The sequence below is a fragment of the Gasterosteus aculeatus genome, chromosome 15 (assembly GCF_964276395.1).
Source record: "Gasterosteus aculeatus chromosome 15, fGasAcu3.hap1.1, whole genome shotgun sequence".
NCBI lineage: Eukaryota > Metazoa > Chordata > Actinopteri > Perciformes > Gasterosteidae > Gasterosteus > Gasterosteus aculeatus.
The window spans coordinates 5,350,397-5,375,724 of NC_135703.1; the positions used below are offsets into that span (position 1 = coordinate 5,350,397).

Consider the following 25,328-nt stretch of genomic DNA (forward strand, 5'->3'; position numbering starts at 1 on the left):
TTTTTTTTATTTCCCCGGCGTTTCGACATTCGGATTTTACCTGCAAAACACACGATGGATAAATGATTTTATATTTCCTATCAGTCGGGCTGATGTTCTCTCCCCTCACTACAGCAGACGCAGTGCTCGTTTCTCTCTCTGGGGGCGCACACGTCATCCGGCTCGCCACTCAGAATTTCACCGGAGCAGCGCACGTCTTTCTCAACAGCACCTGTTAATATCCATTTTCTCTGATAATGGACGCGGGATTCTTCCGCGTAAGTTGTTTGAAATCCTTTGCATATTGTTGCGTGTCTTTCTGCTCAGTGCCACGGAGATATAGTCATTGTTGGAGCATTAAAATTGTGTTTTTAGTGTGGAGGCCCGCAGAGGCGGACGGTATGGTAACGATGTGGTCGGGGCTTCGTCTATCAACTGATAACCTTACTCGACAAGAGCCGTCTTTCCTGTGGTATATATTCAGAATGCACGTGCCTTCTAAAGAAGGACGTCTGCACGTTCTATAAACTTATTTGGAGATATGTGGTCAACAACTCACAGCCCTTTCACACGAATTTGAAGGCGACATAGTTGCAGGAAATAGACAAGCCAACCCTAGCTAGCTTACGTTAGCTAACCTACTGCTAATTTGTTAGCCATGGCTAAAGATGGCGCCTGGGTGGTGCATCGTTTTTTTAAACTGTGTAGTAGTGACGACCACCGCTACGCGAACGTTGGCTAGATTACGCTAAAAGCGTATTTAATATAGACCCTCGTTTTACTATTTGGTGTTCTGTCTTCGCCAGCGCTGCCGCCGGTAAAGGTAGCCACGAGGCTAACATTAGCCTCTTAGTTCCACTCACAGGATTAAGCAGGCAAACAATTAGCTTAGCTAACTTTAGCCTATTTATATCAATGTCGTGTCTGGCTCACGTTGACGATACGATACTGTCACCACGTGAGCTTACGTTATCAAATATTTAACGTTAGATTTTGTACGTTGTGTGTTACCAAATGCGCGTTAACTCGGTGTTTTGGTTTCGTTTCTGTGTCTCGCTTTAACGTTACGCTTACATGCGTGGATGTTTTTCTTCAACTCAACAGACTAATGTGAGACACGTGTTTGAAGCATGACTTTTCGGGTGTATGATTGTGAACCCGAATTGCTCTACTAAGGGATGCTTGTTTACTTTTGCTGTAGGGTACAAGTGCGGAGCAAGACAACCGTTTCAGCAACAAGCAGAAGAAGCTGCTGAAGCAGCTGAAATTTGCAGAATGTCTCGACAAGAAGGTACACGATCACGCACGTGTGCCTTTTCCGTTCGGTGTTTTTAGGCACAACAATATATTTGTTTCTCATCGCGTGAACCTCTTTCCCCCTTTAGGTGGACATGACCAAAGTTAACCTAGAAGTCATCAAACCGTGGATTACTCAGCGAGTCACAGAGATTCTGGGGTTCGAGGATGACGTCGTCATAGAGTTTATATTTAACCAACTTGAAGAGAAGGTAATGTCTCTGTTGTGTTTTGTTTTAATTTTCAAAACTGTCATGAATTTGAGGGCATTGTGTAGTTAGTAAGAAGGGATATAAGCCAATAATTGCACATCCTAGTCAAATTTGAAATGGGTAAAGTAACAATTGGTATAAACTGATTAATAAATGACATAACTATGTTTTGCTGTTATGTGACAAAGTGCCTATACTCAGCAGTCTTCTAATGATGATGTGATTTATGATTTAAAAGGCCTGAACCAATATGGATGTTATACCTTGCATCAGAAGTATAGCACCAACACCTAATTAGCTCTCTCCTGAGCCCAAAGTCACTGAGCCCAACTCTCCTTCATGATGCAGTGTGTGGTTTGAGGTGAGTTATATGCAGGGATCAACAATATCATGTTAGTGAAAGACACACCTGAACAATGCCATAATCATGTAGGTATAATTGCCCAGATCCCTGTTAAAAGTGATTTCCTTTTAAATTCTTTAGAGAGCAACTGCAGGAGCATTTTAACACCAAGCGGAAAAGTATCCTCCAATGATCCCCTCTGATTGAAAGTGTTGTCTTATGCACCTCTTTTGGGTGCGGTCAGAAGTGTGTTCTGTTGCACCCTAACCACACCTTACAGTGACCGGAGGGGGCCATGAACACACACCACAGGTCACTGTAGAAAGTTGGGAACGTTGGAGGTGAACAAAAACACTGGTAGAATCCGGTAAACCTCTGACGACACTCGTATGCAACACACTTGAGTTTTTCCAAGTGTAAACAATACTTTTCTTTTTGGTGTTAAGTTACTCTTTTAAACTGAAAGGCCATTAGAATATCTGTATTGGTCATGTTTTGGATCTTAAAAAAATCCTTCTCGCCGGTAGGGCTGTAATGCTGAGCCCCCCTGATATTGTGTATTTTATTATTTAATATCAAATTGTGCATGTTTTGTTCATCCCATAGGCTACTTTAATTTATTTAAACATAATTTGTACCTCACTAATGGGTAATTTCTAGGGGTGTGTATCTTTCCCTCTCAAGACGATTGAATACGCATGTCGATACATGATCTGCGATGCAATACAAAAGCTATACAGTTAACATGTACAAATGCACCCCAGGTGAAGTTACAGGAGCTTTATTTAACTTTTCTACGACTATTTTCTGCGTCGAGATGCAGTGGAGTAATTCCTTCCAGTGCATGTGAGCGTGCTCCACGCGTATTGTCTTGGTCACTGCTCCGCGTTGCTCTTAGACCACAATTACAGCGTATAGCGACCCCTGTGGAAGCTTAGCCGCCCCCTCAGGTAAACTCTGTGCTGTGAGCCATCATTGCAGTTGTTTGCACCGTCCGCTGCGTTCAGAGGAAATTTAAAAAGCCTTCAATCTCGAATCTTGCACCATTTTGATAGTAAACTCTGTATTGTCCCACACTGAGAAATGCTAATAATTGGGATTGTCCAAAAGACACTAGGCTAGTTCTAGGCTTGTGATGATAAATTATTAGCGCTGGCGTAAGTCTCGCCAACAAGCCAAACAATATAAGTTTCTGCATTCTCTGCTATTGTAACGGAACACACAGGACGCGTATCTTAATCTTTCCATTCATTTGCACAGATAAAAAGCTCCTTGGGTGAAGCAGTTTCTGTGAGAGTTAAAGATTTTTCATACACCCATTCAGACTAAATTCAGAGTTTTGTATCGACGTAGCCGTATTTAAGACTCTTGTATTGATTTTCCGAAGTGTATCGGTAAATCTTAACACCCCTAGTTATTTCCATTTTTGAAGTAGGAAAACTGCTTAATGAGCGGGAAATAAGTAATTCCTGCACAGTATCCTTTATGATACTATTACTAGGATTCCATTCCATTGGATTCTTCAATGCAAGTATGGAATATATACGTAATGACTTCGTTAATTACTTTTATTCTCCTTCGGTGCTAAAAACCACATGTATCTAATATCAAAATGTGTCACCAGTACTTAACATAAAATACATTTTCATCTTTTAATGCTTTTGTGGGGTTTGCCTGTTAAAGCTAAGATTAAAGAGTACTGTTGCATTATGATGAGAGAAATTTAATTGAGATTACGGTATCTCACAATAATCAGATGTTGAAAAAAACAAAAACATTCTTGTGTAACTGTGTACTCATTATTGCTTGTTCGTCTCTTGCAATTTAGATAAATGATATAACATTAAGCTCAAGGTGGTTGAGTCTCAAGCAGTAGGGATGCGGAAGCAAGCCAAGGGAGCTCGGTGCCCACTGATCCCACGGGACTCACGGAAGACACCGGAACTGTACTTGCAGTGTTGGGTTTTAATGCACTCTGTATTGTGGCTTTTTGTTTAGCTCCTGAAGTGTAGACTGTGGGGAGACCGGGGAGCAAGGAAAGACATTTAAAGTAGTGGGGATAGTAATGACACATGAACATTTCTTTCTTTCTGTTGTTTTCTTGATTTGTAAATTTGGGGAATAACAATCTGAATGGGTTTAGCAGAAGTATTGCATGCCATTTTTACACAGATATGTCTCCCCTTAGCTAGCCAGCCCACATTCCTAGTTTGATTATGTGATTTAAATCAATCACACATTTGTTTTGATTTGGTTACTGACTCAATAATTGGACCCAGGTATGTTCAATGTACCAATCAGTGTCATAACATGTTTAGAGTATGGTTAAATGCATAGCAACAGTTTAGTTAGTATTAGAGGGTAGGCAGACCCATTTGTGGGATCCTTAACCCCCCCCTCCCCCCCACCCACCAATATTGTGCCTTCTATTATTTCAATGGCCATCTGGTCTTTTCTCTGCCTCCTTCGTGTGTGTGTTACAGCACCCGGATAGCAAGATGATGCAGATCAACCTGACTGGCTTCCTGAACGGGAAGAATGCCCGGGAGTTCATGAGGGACCTGTGGCCGCTGCTGCTGAGTGCCCAGGAGAACATTGCCGGCATCCCGTCTGCTTTTCTTGAACAGAAGAAGGAGGAAATCAAACAGCGACAGGTGAGCTTCTCCCAAAGGTTAATTTGGTGCAATGTCTCCGTTAGTGGGCGGAAGGCAGAAGAAAACCCAGAGTAAATGTAAACAATGCTGTAATAATCAGGCTGAATGAACCATAGACTGGGACAGTAACACAGCACCCTGTGTTTGGACCGTATGTGATCATTGCAGGACAGAATGCATCGTGTGGCTCATAGTGATGTGCTTGTACCCTTTCCGGTAGATTGAACAGGAGAAACTAGCTTCGCTGAAGAAGGTTGATGATGATAAGAAGGAAAAGGAACTCCGAGAGAGGGCTCAGTCCAAAAGCCCAAGGAGGTAAGAAAAAAAATAAATGTCTTCAATACTAACATCAGTGGACAGAACTAGAAATGTGTGTTTCTGTCATTGGGCGTGATCACAAACTCTGTTTGCCTCTTGTCTGTCCAGGAGGAAGACCCGGTCACCGTCCCCCCGTCGCAGGTCACCGGTGAAGCGGGAAAGGAAACGTAGCGCCTCTCGCTCCCCAAGACGCAAAGCCAGTCCAGTTGTTAGCAGTTCACCACCTCCACCTCTGATGCAGCTGCCAACAAAACCGCTGGAGCAGCTGGTAGAGTCAGAAACATTAGACAGAGCCCTGCCAGAACCAGTCCCCCAAGAAACTCCTTCTACTGGGTTTGTAGAACACTTTCCTTGCTTAGAATGTAGTTTTCGTAGATGATAGTTGTTCCTCATCTATACGTTTTTCATATTGATCCTTTCATCAACAAAATATTATTAATTTATATTTTATATATTTACAATTGGAACCTCTTCAGGAATCAGGAAACATTTATTGCCAAAATATGTCAAACATACAAGGAATTTGTCTTGTCTCTGGCCCGTAGCGACACAGTTGTGGAGGTGGTGAATCCAGACCCAGTGACTGAAGTCAAAGAAGCCTCACCAGAGAAGAGCCTGAAGAAGGAGGAGAGGCCCAGGTCTCGGGAGAGAGAGAAGGACATCAGGAGGGAAAGACCTCACCACCGCTCTCATTCCCACACTCGCAGGCGGCGCTCCCGTTCTCGGTAATTTATGATATTTACTTTGGAGTCCTCTGAATCTTCCAAAAATATTGTTTTAAGTGTAAGATCAAGAACTTAAACCTTTTAAAAGATGATCTCCCTTTTCTATATCCCATTTTAGATCTTTCTCCCCACGTAGAAGACCGAGTCCCAGGAGGAGGATGTCTCCTCGTCGAAGGAGCCCCCCCAGACGTGGCCCCACCAACTCCAGAAACAGACATAGACGCTCCCCTGTCCGCAGGTCAGTAGCTGGAGCATAAAAGCTTCCTTGCTCTGCAACTTTTTATATTTTTTAGAATTTACCGTCCAGACGCTTAATGTTGTTTGGGTGTTTGCGTCCTGCAGGAGGCGCTCTCGCTCTGCTTCGTCCTCCGGCAGCAGCTCCTCCAACTCCCGCTCGCCTAAAAAAGCTATGAAAAGAATATCTACCACGCCGCCCCGAAAGCCGGTGCACCATCCCAACAACCCAGTCAGCCCCGCGGGGAAGGACAGGCGGTCCCAGTCTCCACGGGCCCGCAGGGTCCGCGGCTCCGCCTCTCCAGCCAGATCATCCGGTATAACCCCTTCATCTTTGTCATCCGTCCGTCCGCAGGGACATCAGGGACATCCTCCGCTGTGTTTTTATCACATTTAACTATTCATTATTTGGCTATCAAAGGTGCATTTATAACTAGTGGTGTCTGTTTTTTTTGTACAGGTTTAAAGAGAAAACCAGGAGGAAGGGGGGATTCTCCATCTGATAATGCCAAGCCTAGAGCTTCTGAAGGGTCTGAGTCCGGTAAGCGTTTAATCGTGTCTGTTTTTTTTTGTTTGTCATTGCAAAACTCGCCCTGAATGAGTATTTATCTGGTTACCAGTTTTGTTCTATTTGAACATTTTGGACAATAACATTTAAAAAATGTTTTTTGCTGTGTAGACTTTTAGATTCGTGTTGGAGGATGTTTGGCTTTTGATCCACCTTAAAGTATAAATAGTGAAAAAGAACGTGGTAAAACTACACTAACAGGGGAAGTATAAAGCAAATGCAAATATGCATTTTTCTTTTGTATAATCTAGGCCTGTCGCGATATGCATATGTGAATATGTTGACATATCGCACAATATAGGAAAATGAGTGCGATAATTTTTGGTGGTGCGAGAATTGTTTTACATATAAATGAATGTCACCAACATTTAGTCGATTCGTGCTTCCCTCGTCTCTGCTTTCATTGTCAGAGGCGGGGCTTAGGCAGTGCCGCCACACGCAATGCTGTTATATTGTCATTATGTTATCAGTGGCATAAATGGTCTGAAAATTATATCGGAATAAATGTTTGTACAATAATCACACAAATTTAATATTGTGACAGCCCTAGTATTATTGGACGTTTCTATGGAATTCTGTTTCACTTCACATGAGGCTCTACATTGCAGATGACGATAAAAATGAGAAGGGCGCCACTGCAGATTCGGTGCAGCAGCGACGTCAGTATCGCAGGCAGAATCGACAGACTTCTTCAGGTTATTAGTGGTTTATTACCTCGTCTCTCGCTCTTTAACTCTGTCCATGTCATCTTGCTCTCATTGTCTCATGGACGTCTAAAGCTGTACCCTAACACCTCCCTTGGTGTTTTCTCCCCCCTCTCGCAGCATGCAGTTAAGGCTCTAATGAAACGGCTGTTAACTTTGTCTTGTCTGTTTTCAGACACGGGGTCTTCCTCTTCCGAAGACGAGGGACCCAAGAGGCCAACGGCAGGGCCAGTGGCCAGAAACGGAGACATCAGAAGGAGACGCAGCCGTACGCCGTCCCCACGGAGGCGACACAGAGATGGCTCTCCGAGGTTAGTGCTTTTTGTATCTGAATCATTAGATGTGATCTGTCATCAAATATTGACATATGTCATTTCCCCCTCCCTCCCCCCAGGAAAAGACGTTCTCCATCTCCTGGACGCAGACGGCGCACACCGTCTCCCCCACGACGCCGCAGATCTCCGTCTCCCCCTAGAAGAAGGTATGACCTGGTTCATTTGATCTCTTCGGCTATTATTTGAATGTCAATGTCAGAAAATGTACAAGATGATGATAAAGGTTTTGACAAAATTCTGCTTTTCCCAGGTCTCCTTCTCCGCCTCCCCGTCGTCGTTCTCCATCCCCCAGGCGGTATTCTCCCCCTATCCAGCGCCGCTACAGCCCCTCACCCCTGCCTCCACAGAAGCGGAAGCTGTCCGGCTCCCCGATGAAACGCCCGTCTCCGGGGGCCAAGCGGCGCGTCTCCAGGTCGCCCAAGCGCAGAAGCTCTCCCGCTCCGAGGAGACGCACCCCTCCTTCCTCGTCTCCGTCCAGGAACCGGAGGAGCCCCATGTTGCCTCTCGTGAGACCGGGCAGGGACAACCGATCCCCCGTGGCCAGCCGCCTCTCCCCGTCGCCCGCCAACCGCGGCCGCGGCGCCCGGGGTTCCCCCAGTCCTCCGAGGCGCTTCGACACCTCCGGTTTGTCTCCATCTAACCAGCGAAGGCAGCAGTCCCCTCCACACGGGGGCAAGCCCATCCGCAGAGTGTCCCGCACCCCGGAGCCCCGCAACAACCAGAGGTAAGCGAGGCAGACGGCGCTCTGCTGCTTTGGGATTATATCAGTAGGATGCACTTCTGTCTTTTTTTTGTATACATCCCACTGCTCTTTTCTTTAACGATCCCCGTCGGCCTCTCTGCAGACCATCACCAAGTCCCCAGCCTCTGAGGAGAGCCCCCTCCAGGTCCGTTTCCCCCCAGCCAGCAGCTCTGAAACGTCCAGCCCCTGCATCCGCCTCCCCCTCGCCGTCCCGCTCAGCCAGCGGTTCTCCACCACCGGCCAAGAAAGCCAGCAGTGGTTCCGGCAGTCAATCCCCAAACAAGGTTTGAGACTTCAACTTATTTTGAAATTCTGACTTTGTTGATTGCAAAGAAAAGTGTGCAGATACTGCAGCAAGCCGGACTATTGCCCTTTAACCTTCTTTAAAAAGAAACAAACCATTGTGTTTTTCTCTGGAGATTAAATCTGCAACATCGGCTCATCTCAAGCACTTTTACTGACTCAATAGTATATAGGTTCCTCAATCTATTCTGAACGGCAATAAGAACATTAATCTTGTACATTGCTGTTACAGCGTAATCGCTACCTGGAATAATAAAACATTCCTTTGACCATGTCTGTTATACAGTAGCGCTGTTGATGCTGTCCCCATCCAAAGACCCGTTTTCTTTGTTTCACCGCAGAATTCAGATGTTGACGCCAGCGGAAAGAAAAAGAAGAAGAAGAAGGAAAAGAAGCACAAGAAGGACAAGAAACACAAGAAGCACAAGAAGCACAAGAAGGAGAAGAGCGGCGCCCCCGTTGCTGGAGACGGACATGAAAACCACGGGGGGGAGGAGGACGGAGAGTCAAGAAAGGTGATGTCTAGTTTCTGCGTTTAGTAGCTACTAGCGCCCTGTTCTCAGAAGGGATTCCAAGTAGATGATGTTATTTAGTTTATTGCCACGTCCCCGCATTTTGGTTTTGTGTGTATTTCATGCTGTGTTTCATTTAGGAATCAGACAGTGAAGTAGATGACAGCTTGGATGATCTGGAGAAACACCTCAGAGAAAAGGCCCTCCGCTCCATGAGGAAGGCCCAGTTGTCTCCGTCACAGATGTCCTGAAAACAAGGGGCTTTCTCACTTTTGAATTTTCCACTCACTCTTGATGTTGGTCATCAACCTGGTTCAGCTATAGAATGTACAAATTGTTAAATCTTGAGTCTTCTTTTTGTTTTGTTTTTTCTTTTTACTGGTTTGGTACATTCTGAAGAGTGTTTAAGAGCTCGATTTATCAGTTAGTGTATTATCTTAACTGTAAAGAAGCTTGTGTTGTCCATAATTTTAAATTGTCGAGCAGGGAAAAGGTTTAAGCTTAGAGGTTTGAGTTGTGCAGGTTTCAGATATTTTCCACAGCCTACAATAGATTCAATTTGAGAAACGATTGCATGTGCAGTGATTGTCTCTAATGTGCATGAACCACTGACCTTTATGGAAGGAAAAACCATCGTACAGTAACACGCTGTTACTATTTGCCTTTTGTTAGAGGAAACATTTGCACAGCTGTGTGAATTGTTAGAGGCTGTAACAGAATGTCTTATTGTAACTTACAAGAGGTGTTTAGCATCGTTTAACCTGCAGTTTTTCCTGAATTTGTAAGTCTTGTTTTAAGACTGAAACAATCCAATGTGAGACAGTTTGCTTTAATTTTCCAGATTGATTTGATATGCAATTTTACGTTGATGCCCTTGCCCCATGTTAATCTCTGTGGGACTGCTCTATGATTTGTATTTAGTACCTGGCTCTTGTCATCTTGTCATCCTTTCAGAATTAAAACCTTTTTATAGGAAGTGTGGTTTCCTTACTCTTAAGACTGTCTTTTCTATGTGGGTTTGGATCTGTTTGACAATATCATTTAGGTGGGGATGTTTCCTACCATTTCAAAACCTCCCTTTACGCTGTAAAAATGCATGTTTAAAAATGTGGTTCAATTAACCTTTTCCTTTGTCACCTTTAGCGTGAGCTAATTCCCCAAACCCCAACCTAAAAGGTACATATTTAAATAGATGAAAGATAACACATCTGATTTATGGCAGAACCAAACAACATAACGGCTTTTATAGTATTTGGGGGAAATGCATGCAAATTGAGTTGAGCTGAATGAGCAAAAAAAACAAACAGCTTGCGGAGAAGTTTAAGACTAATGTCTGGTTTTTAAAACGACATAAATGAGGAAGCTGCGGTTTTACTTCATGACAAAGGGCAGAATATAACCGTACGCATCTCCTCATGCTCCGCCTCACGTCCCCCCTCCATCCTGCAGGAAGACTCCTCTCCCTGGACCCGCCCACATTGCTCCGTGTGTGTGTGTCTGCGCGTGCTTGCGGGCGCGCGCCTCGGATGACATCACTGCCTTAAATATTCCCGTTGCTTCTTCCCGGCCGTTGCGTTCATCACCTCCACCCCGACCAGCGTGAAAGAGCCCCGCCGGATCCCCGCGATGTGCGCGTAGCTCAACTCTGGTTTAACTGAAACACGGCTCATCGATTCACGCCGCTGCGCTTCCACGAGACGGAGAAGAACAGAAGAAGAGGACCGAGCTGCTAACGTTAACTCGGGCGTGGTAGCGGGAGAAGAAGAAGAAGAAAACCCCCGCTCAACTTCGTTAGCTTAAAGAAGAGGAAAAGTCCGAGCCAACATGTCGCTGTCGGTGCCGCAGAACGGAGTGAAGGCTGACGACGAGCCCGTTATCGAGCTGTTCGTCAAGGTACGACAACTTTACTCTTCGTCGTCATCCTCACGAACGTCCGCGCGTGTTTCTGAAAACGAGTGCCAGTTTCTCGCCATTAATTAACGGTATTCTTTCTGCTAACTAGTTTTTATTTGGTTTGTTTTTCTTTTAGCTAGCCGCACGTTGGTCTTTCTTCCACGGGGAGGAGGGGTGGGGGGTCCTACCTACCAACCAGCCTGGTAGAAACACCCGCAAGAATATTTAAAAGAATAGTTATTTTTTTAAATCCTATTTTCATTTTAGTTTCAGATCCATTTGCCTGTTTCCCCACAGCGTCACAAGCGGGGGGGGGGGTCAGTCACCTTGTCATCACTCATCAATCAAATATATGTGTACATTTTGTATTGATTTTCTGTAACCGTGTTTTTGTGATGGGCCGTGTTCCTTTGCTATGGTACACTAATGGCTCCCCAGGCCCTGCTTGTTATTTAACGGTCACTGGTTCCTTTTGGAAAGCATCATCCATCCCATTTAGACACAGTGATCAATGAGGGTTTTGTTGACGTAGGCATCTCTTTTATGAGATAGGGCCCCCCCCCCCCAAAAAAAAAAATCTGAGTGTGTTTTAACTGTGTGTGTGTGTGTGTGTGTGTTGTCTCTTTCTTCAGCCTGCTGCTTTGCAGGGCGGGAAAATGGCAGAGGGAAGAAAAAGAGGGGGGAGCATGAGGCTTGGTACAAGTGGGAGGGAGTTATGGGGTCCGGACTGGGGGAAGGGGTCCAGGGCTCAATGGTAATGCTGAAGGTGGAAGCGTGTCGCTCTTGGGTGTGTGTGTGTGGGGGGAGAAAAGGGCCCTTGTTAAATGCTCTGGCCTCTGAAGGCTCCCAGTACTCCTGATACAGCAGAGCCTCTTTAAACCCCTCTGCCCCACCTGAAGGGTCGCCCACTCTAAACCACGAGGCCTTTTGTCATGAGGCCGAGCAGCAGGCCCCCGTGGAACCAACGGAAACCAACCATTCCTCTTAACTACCCCCCTTCCCCCCCCGCCACACACACAGCCCACAGCAGAGGTTATGTCACCCTTCACGTGTCGATGATTCTGTTGTCCTTACCGTGCTGCATTCAACACGCTCATGGGAGACAATGGTGTGTTGCCACAAGCTTCTGGGAAACGTTCGATACCGAAACTGCGTTGTCGCCCCGACACCCTTATATATACACACACACCCCCACACACACACGTGTCAGATCTGTGAGGCCCGCGCCACATATCAACACAGACTAATTACTGATGAGTGGCCACGGCGTCTGCACACAAAGATTCACCCAGTAAAAGTAGGCGAATGTCCCAGTTCAGAGGCCCTCGCAACATTTTCAACCTGTCGTGTTTACAGCCACGGCGGCCGCGCTGCCATGGGAACGTTTTAACATTTCGCTCATCTTTTGATGGGCGCGGATGTGAGGTTTATATGGCGCTCTGTTGCAAATGAGTGTTTTATAATGCCCTGTTTATGAGGGAGGATCGGCCCTTGAACTCATCGCCGTGCAGCAGATTAGATATTGTTTTGCACACATGAGCAGTATCCGACGTGCTGCTGAGGGTGGATTCCCGAGCATCCACCCATGTCTGCTTCGCTAGGCGCTTCCGCACATCACATGGTTGAAGTCGTTCAAACGAGACCCGGATTCTGGTGTGAAACAGACAAATCGTATAATGATGTAGAATAATTCTTGTAGTATTGGAGGAACGTCCCCCTTAAACCGCAGTGCGCCGGTTTACTGTAACACAACGTGTTGGACATCTGCTGTTTATGAATCATTCACGAGTATGTTTACGTTTTCATTCCAGTTCTACAAAGCTGCGTAGCGAGTCATCCTCCGACCGGCGTACGAGCCGGCTGTTCGGCGCTCGACAGAATATAGATGAGTCAGGCTCCTGTGTGTGTTTGTCGAGATCACACCACCATTTCACAAAACCTTCTGCTGCCCCCAGACTCCTACGCTCTCGCCAGCAGGGACCGAGAACCTGTTGCAGGAGTGCTTTTAAAGTCTGGACGGCACAAGAGCCCTTCAGGCAACATGGCGGAGAGCGGGGTGGCGCTCGCGTAGACCTGATGTTCGACCCACAACGCAGTGAGCGGAGGACGCTCCTCATTGCTAAACGCCTCGGGGAGAGCCGCTCACGTCGTATGGCGCCATGTGACAGACGTATAAAGACCTTGTGATGAGCGGTTTAAAAATTCGTGCAAACGAGTACTGCTTTTTATGGGGAAAGGAATAGTTTTTTTTGTTGTTTTTCTTTCTCTCCTTGAGCACACAGCAACGCTGCGGTCAGCATCATGAGTTCAGGGACAAAGATTAACTTCTTCTGTCGTGGCGTGCTGGGAAATGAGTCTCTGTAGCACCTGACCCGTCCATGTCTGGTTGACTCTGGACGAAGGAAGGCCCGATCGAATGTCTCACATTTCCGCTTTCATAGCCCGATACCGCCATTATTAAAACAAAGAATGTTCACGAGAGAACGGATCAGATTGAAGAACTTTTGTCGGAAGAAATGCGTAAATATGACCGCTTCTACAAGCCGTCATTGGCGGGTTGGATTCACGGAGGGAGATCGCCGCAAATGCCGGTTTGCCGGTCGAGAGGTGCACAAAGTTGTGGAGGAAAATACGGGACAAATGTGTCCGCGATGAAAAGCAACAGTGGCGATGCACGGGGCAATAAAGTCTATGCTAAAAAAATAAAAAAATAAATAAATAGACGTGACTCTCTAGGTCGACAAAAAACATGAATTGAAACGAGTGCGTCGACGCAACGACGCAGAAGCATGCGCCAGCCTTTAGACTTGACCCACCCAGAAAGTCTTGTTAGTTCATGGGTTGGTGTCTGGCTCGAGTTACCGACCAGATCAGGAGTCACCTCTGTCCGAAGGGGAGGTGGGGGGGGGGGTTGTAAGACCCCTTTTTAGAAGAGTAGAATCTGCCCTTCTAGCTACCCATGCAACTCAATCACTCTCTACATGAATCTCTATATGAATCCAGCTTGTGTTTCACCTGCTTGTTCCCCTTAGCAGAGGGGTGTGTGGGGGGTGGGGGGGATCTGTCCCGAGCATCATCAACCCTTCGAGGTACATAGTGCTGTTTCCCCAAATATCAATCCAGGTAGAGACATAAAGGTTCGCTCATGTAAACACAAAGCCGCCCGCTTTGGATGTAAAAACACATCGTCCCACATGGGGACGAGAGACGACTCGACTGCAGGTCGAAGTGTTACGGGTGAATCCTTACTGCCATGCGTGTCCGTTGGGGGGGGGGGGGGGGGGGGGTCTAATGCTGAGACCTTTGTTTGTTTGTTTGTTTTCTCTGTTGCTCTGGTTCTGAAATGCTCGTCACCGAACACCCGTCCACCCAAACTTGGGTAGCTTGGGCAGCGTGCCTCCTTTTCTTCTTTTTTTAGACGGCGCTCACTTGCCTGACGGGAAGCGTCAAGGTTTCCACTGAACGCCGTCGGCCTGAGTCAGAGCCACGCCAAGGATGTGATGGCGAGTCCGTGTTGTGGATCTGACTCCTCTCTGAGCGTGGTCACAGGGTTTCTAGTCATTCAGTCATCGGAACCCTGGGAACTTTTATAATATGCAGCTTGAACTTTTGAATGGTTGAATTCATACTCCTCTTTGCTTATTGGTTCATCATGTTTCAGGATCTGTCATTTATCCAGTTTTTAGACTTTCATTTGTTTTAAGAAATGTTCTTGAAAGGCTGCTTGTGCTGAGGTGATATCATATTTTAGGAATTTGGTTCTTTTTTGAAACACTGGAAATGTACTCTGTGACCCACTGAAGGTTTTCTGGACCTCCGGGTTGCTGCAGAAGAGCATATGATGCCATTGTGGAAGTTAACATTAATTTTTATTTAAATGAATATAAACAATATAGTTTTTTACCAATTCCTCTGCTATGTGGCTCTAAACTCGACGATATTGAGGCAGATCCTCTTTATCCCGGTTGTAACTTCCTGAAATGTTGAACACTTCTTGTTTCTTCAAATGTGTAAATGGGGAAAAAAATGTCCGCATCTTGAATCTCTAAATATTGTCTGTGAAGTCTGAAATGTTTGTAGTTCACGTTGATGACTTGTGTTCGAGCATCCCGCCCCGCTGACATGCTCTTAAGCAACGAATCATTCCAGGCTGTCGCTGTCATGCCGCGACCTCTGAACCTTTTTGGAGTTTGACCTAATTAGAAAAAGGTTTAGCCTGTCTTCAGATCTTGGGCGTAGACCCCCCCCTCCCCTCCGTCCCCGGCCCGCCCTGGTTTCAGCTGCTTTGTGAATTTAGCCCTAACGGACTGTGTACTTGTCCAGCAAACAGGGAGAGGCGTTGTCGTGACGTTGCCATAGCTGCCCACCCTCAAACGGACATTCCTGCTGTGTGTCAGAGCAGCAGGAGGAGGAAAGCTGCAGCACTTGTTATATCGTCAAGTCCTTTTTCGGTCAGAGGCTCGCCGAGCAGCCCACCCAATTTAGAACATGAAGTGTGCTGGGGAGGGGAAAGCAGGGCGGCCATGTTGCTAAAATTAGGCTGTGAGCAGAGACCGGGAGGAGGTCCGTGACTGGCCTTAACAGTACCCCAGTGTCCCTGAATGCCCGACTACTGCAACGTGGTCTGGAAGACCTGTCGGTCTCGCATGAATATCGGAGGAACTTATGACGAGATATCTTGGTAGAGAACAATGGCTCTTGTGGGTTTTTTCTTCTTTTTTTCTAATATGCCATCTCGTAACGTTTTATAGGCCGTGACGCCTTTTTGTACCTGTAAAAAGCGCAAATACCATCTAGTGCGTGCGTGGCTATATGACGTTTTAAAGCCTCTTTCACCCCCCCCCCCCCCGAGATGAGAGACTTTGGTCATTGCATCAGGGTCTTCACAGGGGAAATGATAAAGAGGTAGTGAAAACGCTGTGTGGGTGTTTTTTTTTAAAGGGAAAAGACACCAGTGGCCCCGCTGAGGGCCAAGATCTCATCCTGCTGTTACGGGAGCATTCAGTCCTGGACGCAACCTCCGACTAAACCGTGACTCACTCCACTGGGCGTGTGTGTGTGTGTAGCATTAAATGAACACGCATCTGTTGACTCACGGGCCTCCGCTGCTCCTTTTTATAAGCTTTACAGTGTCTGTTGGCTCTGGTCAGCTGTCGCTTCTGTACTAATCTACGAGAAAGATGGTGTAACCGTCTGCAAGATGTGAGTCATTTCTGCTTGTATTTGGAAGGAAACTGCTGATTTAAGGAGGAGTAAGGGGAACATTCTCAACTGACACGCTTTGCCTTTATAAGGGTCTGCTGAAAATAGTTTATTTTTATTGGGGTGTTTTCTTTTTTCTTTCCTTCCCTGGCCGACTGGCGGTGACGTACCTGGAACTCGACAAACAAAAACGGCTTTGTTGTTGCTGGAGGTTGAATGTCACAGTGTATTAGTGGGCCCCCCCTGGAAAAACGTCCGTAGGGTGCAGGGGTGTCCTTCACACACGTTTCTTTTGAAATGTTGTTGTTCAGCCCGATTCTCTTTTTGGCCGACCGGCACCTGGCTTGAGCTTGTAACCAGTCTACGTCTAAGTCGCAGGCGGAGGAAACGCGGCTCCGACAGACATCGCCGGGTAAACTAAACAAAGCACCCTTCTTGGCGGGAGTATCCGGACATTTCTGAAATAGTTTCCTCCCTCCCTGACTTCGCCAAGGGGCCGGGAATAAGGGGAGAAGAGGAAGACTACACAAGCAGGGGGCCAATGAAGTACACAGCCACGAGCCCGCTGTCTTTTTCTCTTCTTCGCACTTAAAGCATCTATTACCCCCTGCTCCTCTTCGGTGATGCCTGGTTTCCTTCCTATTCTCTCTCTCGCTGTCTGGCAGCAGATCCCTGTGAGCTCTGCTGCAGGCGCCGGTGAGAAAGAGAAAGACTGAAATGTCCCCCTCAGCTGCTGTGGCCTTTCTTCTCAGCCACTCGAGAACTTGAGATTTGAAAGCAGCTCATCAGTGTTTGATTAATCAAACGCTGATGTCAGACTGTGTCTGTCTATCGCTATGGAAACGGTCGCTGCGACCCAGCACTGAATGCGCTGTGGGGGAAATGGGAGTAATCGTCCCATTGATGTCCATCAATCATGGCCGTGGACCATGATACCCCACACCCCCCCCACACACACACACCAACACATCCTGACCTGAAGCTTTATTTCAGAATTGAGTCATGTAAGGTGAAGGGACGAGGGGGGGCTTTTCATTTGCCAAACAAAGGCAGTGACCTAATCCAAGCTTTTCACATATTGAATCCAGAAGGGGCTGGGGAGTAGGGAGGACAGGCGGAGGACAATGGGAGACAGAAGGCAGATCAAACGGAGCCATCCCACTGGGCGTCACGGCAGCAGCAGCAGCCAGCCTGTCCCCCCTCAGCGTGAGCTGCTGGACAGACGAAGTCCACTATTGACCAGTGACCACGGTGCAGAACCCGCATCTGATACCCAACAAATCCATTCTGTTTAGATAATGGTCCAGCAAATCAAACCGATTTGAATCCTCCTTTTATTGTTTCTTTGCAGGTGGGACAACACAGTTGTTCTGTGTACCTCCTTTGCATTGCACGTGTTGTCACACTTTGCATGATACCTCACCCGGAGGAAACTGGGAGGGACCAGTGGCAAAAAACCCAACATATTCAGCCGTTTGGTTTGGCTCTCCGAGGTTCATCTCAGAGCCTGAATAACCTGCAGGCTTGTCCTTATCAATGGACTGATATGGTGCATTCTTTATTTTCCTGGACAATTGCGTACCTTGACAGGCTTGGTATCCACAGAGCACAGCGTGCTCCGTGTATCACAAAGAGGCACTGGCGTGTCAATGTTCAAGGGTGGGGTTGGGGGTGGAGATGGCTTTTCTTTTGTTAATTAAAAGAGACAAATGACTGATGATTTCAGTCTTGCAGTGATTTCTCATTTGTTTTTTAGCCATTATGTGGTTAAAAATGTGTCTTCTTGAAGCGGGAGGGGGGGGAGGGGGGGGCATTATTTTTGCACCGGGCAGATTTCATTACAATAATGTGCAAAGCTTAGTCAAATAAATGAAATGCTCATTCTTCCGTTGGATATAGGACTCAAACCCTATCTGTCCCCGCCGCGGTCTGTCGAGCACGGCTGGGAGGTGATCAAAGTGAGGGATCATTTGGGGAGTTGGAGAGAGAGCGAGAGAGACGGGATACAAAGAGATGGAGGGTTGCCGGGACGACCGGAGATATCTCTGATTCTTAGCAGCCTCTCTGTTCTCTCCTGCATGTGTGATCGCAGAGACCCTCTGCTACAGTTACTCGTCCTCACCAGAAAAACGATTTTCCATGTTTGAAATCTCTCCCTGGAACCCCACCTCCCCTTTCTTAATTTTTCTTTATTTGGAGGACGCGCGCCTCCTCTTTTGATGCCATTCCCGCCTGCGCGGCCTTGTGTTTGTGCAGTCTGGCGTAAGAGGAACCAAGAGGCGGTCGTAGTCTTAATTACTCAAACGCTGTCCTCTTCCTCTTGGGAAGTTGTTTTTTACATTAATAGGGGGTAAGTGTTTAGATCAGAGGGGGGGGTTGGGGTTACCCTCTCCACTCTTACCCTCCTACTTGGTCTCTTTCGAGGACAGCCTGTAATTTGTATGAAGGAGTCATTGTCTGAAATGGGCCCTCTGGGTGAGCGCAGTAAAACAGCCCAGCCCGTAAAGGTTGTGCAACAGAGCTGGGATTTCTACTAAGACGTTTGGGTTATTCTGGTCTCAGCGCCGAGCCAGTGATAATAAACCTGTTGGAGATTTTTAACGATTTGCTTATCTAATGTATGTCATTATGTTTTATGCTTGTCGTAATTGAATCCCTCGAAGATAAAAAACAAAACAAAAAAACAAACGAACTGGTGTCTTCGAGGATTGGTACCTGTGATTTTTTTATATATAGTTGATCGCATTCTTAACTTCCTTTCTGTCTGTGTTTGCTGAAGGCGGGAAGCGATGGAGAGAGCATCGGGAACTGCCCCTTCTCCCAGAGACTTTTTATGATCCTTTGGCTTAAAGGAGTCGTCTTCAACGTCACCACCGTGGACCTCAAGAGGTGAGTCCTCCCTCCTTCCCTCCCTCCCTTCCATATCTCCCCCGTCGGCAGCTTTTCCCTTTTTGTTTCGATAGCATCCTAAATCTTTTTTTTTTTTTTATCTGGGCGATTCCTCAAAGGGTTTGGCGGCTCCACCTCTGACACGCTCGCTTTATCCCCTCTTGCTTATTTGGTTTTCCCATGACCCTTTCTCAAGCTGGGGGGGATCTGAGGAAAGTAAACACTGTCTCTGGAGAGGCTATTTAAGGTTATTTCTCTGCTCGCTTCCTGTCTAGATTTGGGTAGGCAACATGTTATTTTTTCATCACAAAACTCCGATACTCTGTAATTCCGCCTGCTAGGAATCGGATTCCACATGTGACTGCCAATACCAGCCGCTCTTTACCAAAACCCGCCGCGTTACTGCCTGTGTGACTCTTCTAAATGCCCCTCAAAGGTTTTTGTGTGGTCTTTCTTCGTCGCCTACCTTTTTTTTTTTTTTTAAACTCAAGAGATTAAAGATTTCCGTCATCTTGCTGGCTGGCGAAGCCCAACAGAGATCTACTTGATAGATACCGGGCTGCTTTTGTACAGCTAAAAGAAGGAAAGCAGTGTCCCATTTGACTGGACCTTTGGTCTCTGAACGGGCCTGTTCGAGATGGCTGCATAGGTTCCGGTATGTTTGCATGTATTTTCCATAACAGAGGGCGAGTAACTCAAAACGGGGCCAGCTGATGTCCTCTAAAGAGCAACGTGGGACGTCCTCCCACTGAGAAGCGGCTGTTCCCCTCATCAAACAAACCTTTTGTTCAGCCGGCGTGACACTCTCCAGAGGAACAAGTGTCCCCGGGCTCTGCCTCGTCCCCATCGGGTTTGTAACCTTCGAGTAAACACAAAGCGTGTGTAAAAGGAGGCGTGTGCCCGCCATGTTTATAGCTCTTTTTATTGTTGTATTTAAATGGGACAACGGCGCTCATTGTTGCACCTGTGGGACACGTAGGACATGAATGTCACGTGTCACTGGCATACGGCAAAATATGTTCGCATCCCTCAGTTCAGGCCTTCTGACGGCCGTCGTGACAATATATTTGTTCCAGCGATGAAAGACGTGAAATCCTGAGGCAGTTTGTTGCGCAACGAGTGACATCAGCGGGCGAGGTCGCCACTTCCCCCTCCGCATGCCAAGGAGTCAAAGTCACTTCCCATCTGCGCTGCCCTCGGATGGCCTTTCCCCAAAGCTCTGCCGCCGTTGGGAACGTCGTTGTATGCTTACATGTTGTTTTTTGTGAGGTCAGAGCGGATGCTTGCTGCCCGCTGGCTAACAGGCGCCTTCATGCTGCAGGGGTTAAAGCTCTGTGCGTTTTCATGGCTGTGTTCACGCTGATCATTCAACACATGCAAATTTTTGTTTTATGTTCGTGTCATCTGCCTGCCAGAGACATCTGGTTAAAAAAATGTGCTGGTTTCAAGGCCGCAGAGACAAAGGGACGAGTGCAAACACACACACACACACACACGCACAACCGCTTATGATTCTTGTCTTATTTACAGATCATTTGTTTTCTAATTCACAAATGGGAATGACTAATACTTTTACTATTAGATTATAATCCATTATAATCTTCTTTTCCAGGAAGCCGGCAGACCTCCAGAACCTGGCCCCCGGCACGCACCCCCCCTTCATCACCTTCAACGGCGAGGTCAAAACCGACGTCAACAAGATCGAGGAGTTCCTCGAGGATGTCCTCTGCCCACCCAAGTGAGCACTTTCTCATCGCCTCGGCAACGCTTTCATACACTGCTGCCACGTGCACACAGCGCTGGAGTCCTTGTATGGATCCAATGGAGTCAAATCTGTTACTTAATGCATAAGGGTGAAATGTTTTCTACCGTATCCCATCAAAAACGTTGATTTTCCACTCAATCTTTCTCACTTGTATGCATCCCTCTACTTAGAATTTGGCTCTCGACTGTATACGTTTATGTATTTATTGGAGCTGAATGATTAAATTTAAGCATCTGGGCTCTGTGTTGGAAGCTTATTTACTCCAAGTTACATTTGGCCTTCTTGTTAACAGCTTGGTTCTAGAAATAAGACCTATATCTGCGTTTGACAGTGCAAACAATCATTTTTTTATTATTTAAAGAAAAATCTTTTAATGCGTTTCATTTACACCAATTCCAGTAATGAACCTTTCTAGAACTATTCTTTAACCACCACACATAATCTGCGAGTGTGTTTAAGCTTGTGTGTTTGTGTGCAGGTACATCAAGCTGGGTGTGCGACACCCCGAGTCGAACACAGCTGGTATGGACATCTTCGCCAAGTTCTCAGCGTTCATTAAGAACTCTAAACCAGATGGGAATGAGGGTAAGTTACCCATGTGTGCATGTGACAGACACTCGCTGGGAGCGGATATCCAGGAACCTTCCAGTCCTGTTTGGAGAGCTCTCTGGTTGCTAGGCGACATTGATAGCCCTGCCCTGATTGGTAGTTCACAGACCCACGCTCATGAACACAGAGCCTTTGTTCCTCACCTGGTGGAACTCTCTGGAAAAGAGAAAAAAAACGCAGAGCAGCTCTCCTGACTCCTGTGCTCACAATCTCGTCGCTCGTGTTTTCCATTCCTGCATCAGGTCGAGTGCCGGCGGAGCAGATAAGACTAAAATATTAGGGCTATTGTCTCGTAGATTGCGTGGCATCCGGGCTGCGCCACTAAAAAGATGTCAGTGTACCAGGATACCAAGATTCTGTATCATGGCTTCAGTCGTCTGCTCCCCACCTTGGGAAAATATTAAACCACAGTGAGCTGGATGTGAAAACGAAGGCTGTGTCAACACAGTTAGAGGCTGAATCTCACGATTCAATGATAAGTGCCGTCTCCAACGCAACGGGTCGGGTCTGCTGTAGCGCAACTTGGGTCGGACATTCATGTCATATTTTCCAACAATGGAGTGACTTGTTGACACCATCCACATGGATGGATGGAGAGACGCGGCGAGGACAAAGTGCAATGAAATGTGTGTCTGGTAATGCGCTTTGTTTCAGCTGCACATTATTGTATCACAATGCTACCGTAGAGTTGTGTACAGTGCAGCCCATGAGGATTTATAATGCGCACAGTGTGTAGGTGCACATGGGGGCTTGTCTCTAGATCAAATGCTGCCCCCATGTGGTTGGACCGTGTATGACGCAGCAGGAGGCTTCAGGAAAAAATATACTTTTCCACTGCTGAAAGGTCACTTGCTCATAGCGACTATGAAATGAAAAGCATTCGTCACAACGTCTCATGTGCGTCCTCGCAGCTCTGGAGCGCGGCCTCCTGAAGACGCTGCAGAAGCTGGACGAGTATCTCCGCTCGCCGCTGCCCGACGAGATCGACCACAACAGCATTGAGGACGTCAAGTTCTCTGACCGCAAGTTCTTGGACGGTGATGAAATGACCCTGGCCGACTGCAACCTGCTGCCCAAGCTGCACATCGTCAAGGTGAGCGAGGGACTGATTCATCGTGCCGCCTTTTGTTTTAATCAACATTGCTGCATCGTCGGCCGCAGGAAAAACGCCTGCGAGCGTCCAAAAGGCCCGGCGTCGCAACATTTCGGCCAGAAGTCCTTTGCTTTTTCCTCATGCATTATTTTCTATTGTTGCAGAAAATGTTGATGCAGTTCTTAAGGGCTTTTGATCTTAAATATTTCTCAAATAGTGAAAAGTATTTTGGTTTCTATAAATAAAACGTATCACAATTTCCCCCGTTTCCGATGCCATCAAATATTTCAATGGGATTTGGTTCACTGTCCCGGGGATGAATAAAAACTGCAAATCTCCATATTTTAGGAGCTGGAACTAGTAAATATTTGCTTTTTTGTTATTGTCAAGTTATTGAAAAAAGTTTAGGAATAGAAAATTAAATAAATTCTTCAAACTGTTAAAGAAGCGTAATCTCTTCATTGAAGATTGTTTTGGGTTAGTGCGTCACAACGATGGACCCTCATAGACCTCCGATCCTTTTCTTTTCCTCTGCAGGTGGTGGCCAAGAAGTACAGAGGCTTCGACATCCCCAAAGAGATGACGGCCATCTGGAAGTACCTGAACATCGCCTACACGCGCGAGGAGTTCACCAACACCTGCCCCAGTGACAAGGAGATCGAGATAGCGTACGGAGACGTAGCCAAGAGGCTGGTCAAATAAGCTCCGCCCCTCCCCCAGTCTCCCCCAACCCCCACCCCACCCCACTCCACAGCACCGGGACTGATGTGCTCTTTCACAAGAAAAAACTCTGGTTTCCTTCTCATTATCTAGAGCAGACCCCCAAATGCATGAACCCATCTCATTCCTTTTTCTTTTTTTATATATACACAAAGACCCCCATTGTTAGTTGATTCAACAAAAAGAGCCACTGTTGTTCCACCTTTTCTATTGATCATTTAACTGCTTTTACTTTTTTGGTTTTCCGATGGATGTTGTGAGGCAGAGAAGCAGCAGCAGCAGATCTGTTGTTCCAAAGTTAGCCTCGTCAAACACACTCCCTGATAAGTGACCTTCACGTTGACTTTTCTCTTAGCTTGTTGTCCGTCTAATACTGACTGGTTGCTCTCTAGCGTTGCTTTAAAGGGAACACCGAGCTTTTAGGCGTCATAAACGGTGTTGGAGCTTCACTGTAGTCGGCAGGTTTAAGCGGAAGCGAAATTCGAATGTGCAAAAACGATTGTAGCCGCAGGTAAAGCCACCTGCTATCCGCTGTCTGAATTGAGCAGAAGTCTTGTAGCTCAGAGGACTCGTAGGGGACTTCATTTTTTTTTTTTTTTTTCACCGGCCCGCCGCAGAAGTTACGGCTCAGGATGAATCTGAAGTCTGAAATCTCTGACCGCGTAGCTCGCAGATTTTGCCGGTTGTGTAGATGTCTGAGGCCTTTGGCCAGTCGCCACAGCAGAACTCAGGCCGACCCATTTCTTCTCTCCTTAGAGCAAGTAGGAACGTCTTAGTTTACACGTGGCAGCCACCCCCCCCCCCCCCCAAAAAAAGAGGCTGTACGCCGGTCTCACTGTGGATAAGATGACTCCTGCTATGTAAACAAAGTAAGAAGAAACCACACACCCACTGTTTCCTCCTCCATAGCGCGCGTGCACTCGGGCCTCAGGGAAGGGGACACGAGACGTATTTATGAGCGACGGGAGGACGGGGGGCGCCTTTCTGTTCTGCCCGGTGCAGACGTGTGTTATGTAACAGGAGCTCCAGAAGTGCTTTCATGCTGACTAAGCAAAGTTTTCTCCCATTTTGCCATTTTTTTTTACAGACATTTGTTATGTAACCAATTTGATAAAATCAAAATAAAAGAAGGAATTGTAAATATTTTTTTTGATTGCTCAGAATCTGTTGTGTAAATTGTAAACATGTCGTGTGACTTTTGAACAATATGGGCTCATTTTTTTTGGCCTGCTTTGATTTTAAGTCTAAATGAACCTCCTATTTGCCTTACTCGTTTTCTCGCTGCGGATGTTTTGCAGTTTCTCAGATCACTTCATTATGATTGTGATATTGTACGAAGAAATTATCGTTATGTCATTGCTTTTTCTTTTTTTAACAATATTGACTGAATTCAAATAAACATAATGGCATTCTGACAGCGTGTTGGTGTTCTTTTACTTTTAATAGATGTCGTCTTTGGTCCTCTAGATTTATATATTAATATAACATGTCTTTACAGCTCATAAGCAGCTTTTTATCTTGTTTCTTCTTGACCTTGAAAAAGAGTCTGGCAACTTCCTCAATTCAGACACTTAAACAGCATCTTGTGGCCACGTGCCAATTAGGAACTTTTATTGAAAAAAAAAAAAAAGTTTTTAACAGATCTGTGTCAGTCATACATGGAAAATAGATATCTTTTTATACATAAACACAAAATGTTATTTCTTATTGGAATTACAGTAGTATATATTGCATTGGGTTTCTTTCTTCCCTTAATCCACAGACTGGTCTGGGAACCCCTGATCCAGAGCCTGTGTGTTTCCAGCTCCCTCTGAGGAATGTCCCACATGGGTGTCCACCCGCTGTGGGCTCCACCTCCCAGCGAAGACGCCCTCTGGCTGCCAGCGCCGCCGTGTTTTTCAGCCAATTCCCTACTGTTCCGATGCACAAACAAGTGTGTTCTGCAAGGACGTTTGCAGCCAAGTTTTGCGTTCTGAGTTTTAGGAGGGGAGAAAAAAAAGAAAGACAGGAATGCAGGAGTAGAGTTTTTGGATGCTCTCCAGATCATTAAAGTGTCATGTTTCAACCCCAGACATTCGCTACTCCCTCACTGGTGAACACGCAGACAAAGTCTCCAATTGAAATTCACAGGGAAGAAAATCCACCCATAAGCAAACAGACGTGTGTGTGTGTGTGTGAGGCAAAAGAAGACATAACAAAGGCTGGCTGTCATTCAGACCACACACTCATTAC

General features: G+C 46.4%; 2 protein-coding genes across 5 annotated transcripts; both read left to right on the plus strand.

The window, feature by feature from the left end:
• The first annotated feature begins 20 nt into the window (after nt 1-20).
• Nucleotides 21-9,901, plus strand: srrm1 (serine/arginine repetitive matrix 1). 4 transcript variants are annotated; one of them, XM_040198731.2, is made up of 17 exons: nt 21-257; nt 1,181-1,270; nt 1,365-1,487; nt 4,314-4,484; nt 4,705-4,799; nt 4,911-5,135; nt 5,348-5,527; nt 5,646-5,765; nt 5,870-6,078; nt 6,222-6,302; nt 6,938-7,024; nt 7,209-7,344; nt 7,428-7,514; nt 7,619-8,092; nt 8,214-8,394; nt 8,755-8,928; nt 9,066-9,901. In XM_040198731.2, exons 1-17 carry the CDS (start codon nt 237-239, stop codon nt 9,174-9,176), a joined length of 2,565 nt encoding a protein of 854 aa, XP_040054665.2. In that variant the 5' UTR covers nt 21-236; the 3' UTR covers nt 9,177-9,901. The 4 variants fall into 4 exon arrangements, with proteins under 4 accessions (XP_040054665.2, XP_077945943.1, XP_077945945.1 ...); XM_078089817.1 differs by having other exon boundaries at nt 9,073-9,901; XM_078089819.1 differs by lacking the exons at nt 21-257; nt 1,181-1,270; nt 1,365-1,487 and adding an exon at nt 1,723-1,848.
• A 430-nt stretch (nt 9,902-10,331) lies between these two features.
• On the plus strand, nt 10,332-24,511 carry clic4 (chloride intracellular channel 4). The gene is made up of 6 exons (XM_040199893.2): nt 10,332-10,818; nt 18,800-18,909; nt 20,522-20,647; nt 21,153-21,259; nt 22,195-22,376; nt 22,914-24,511. The coding sequence occupies exons 1-6, from the start codon at nt 10,750-10,752 to the stop codon at nt 23,076-23,078; spliced, it is 759 nt and encodes a 252-aa protein (XP_040055827.1). The 5' UTR covers nt 10,332-10,749; the 3' UTR covers nt 23,079-24,511.
• Nucleotides 24,512-25,328: the final 817 nt, after the last annotated feature.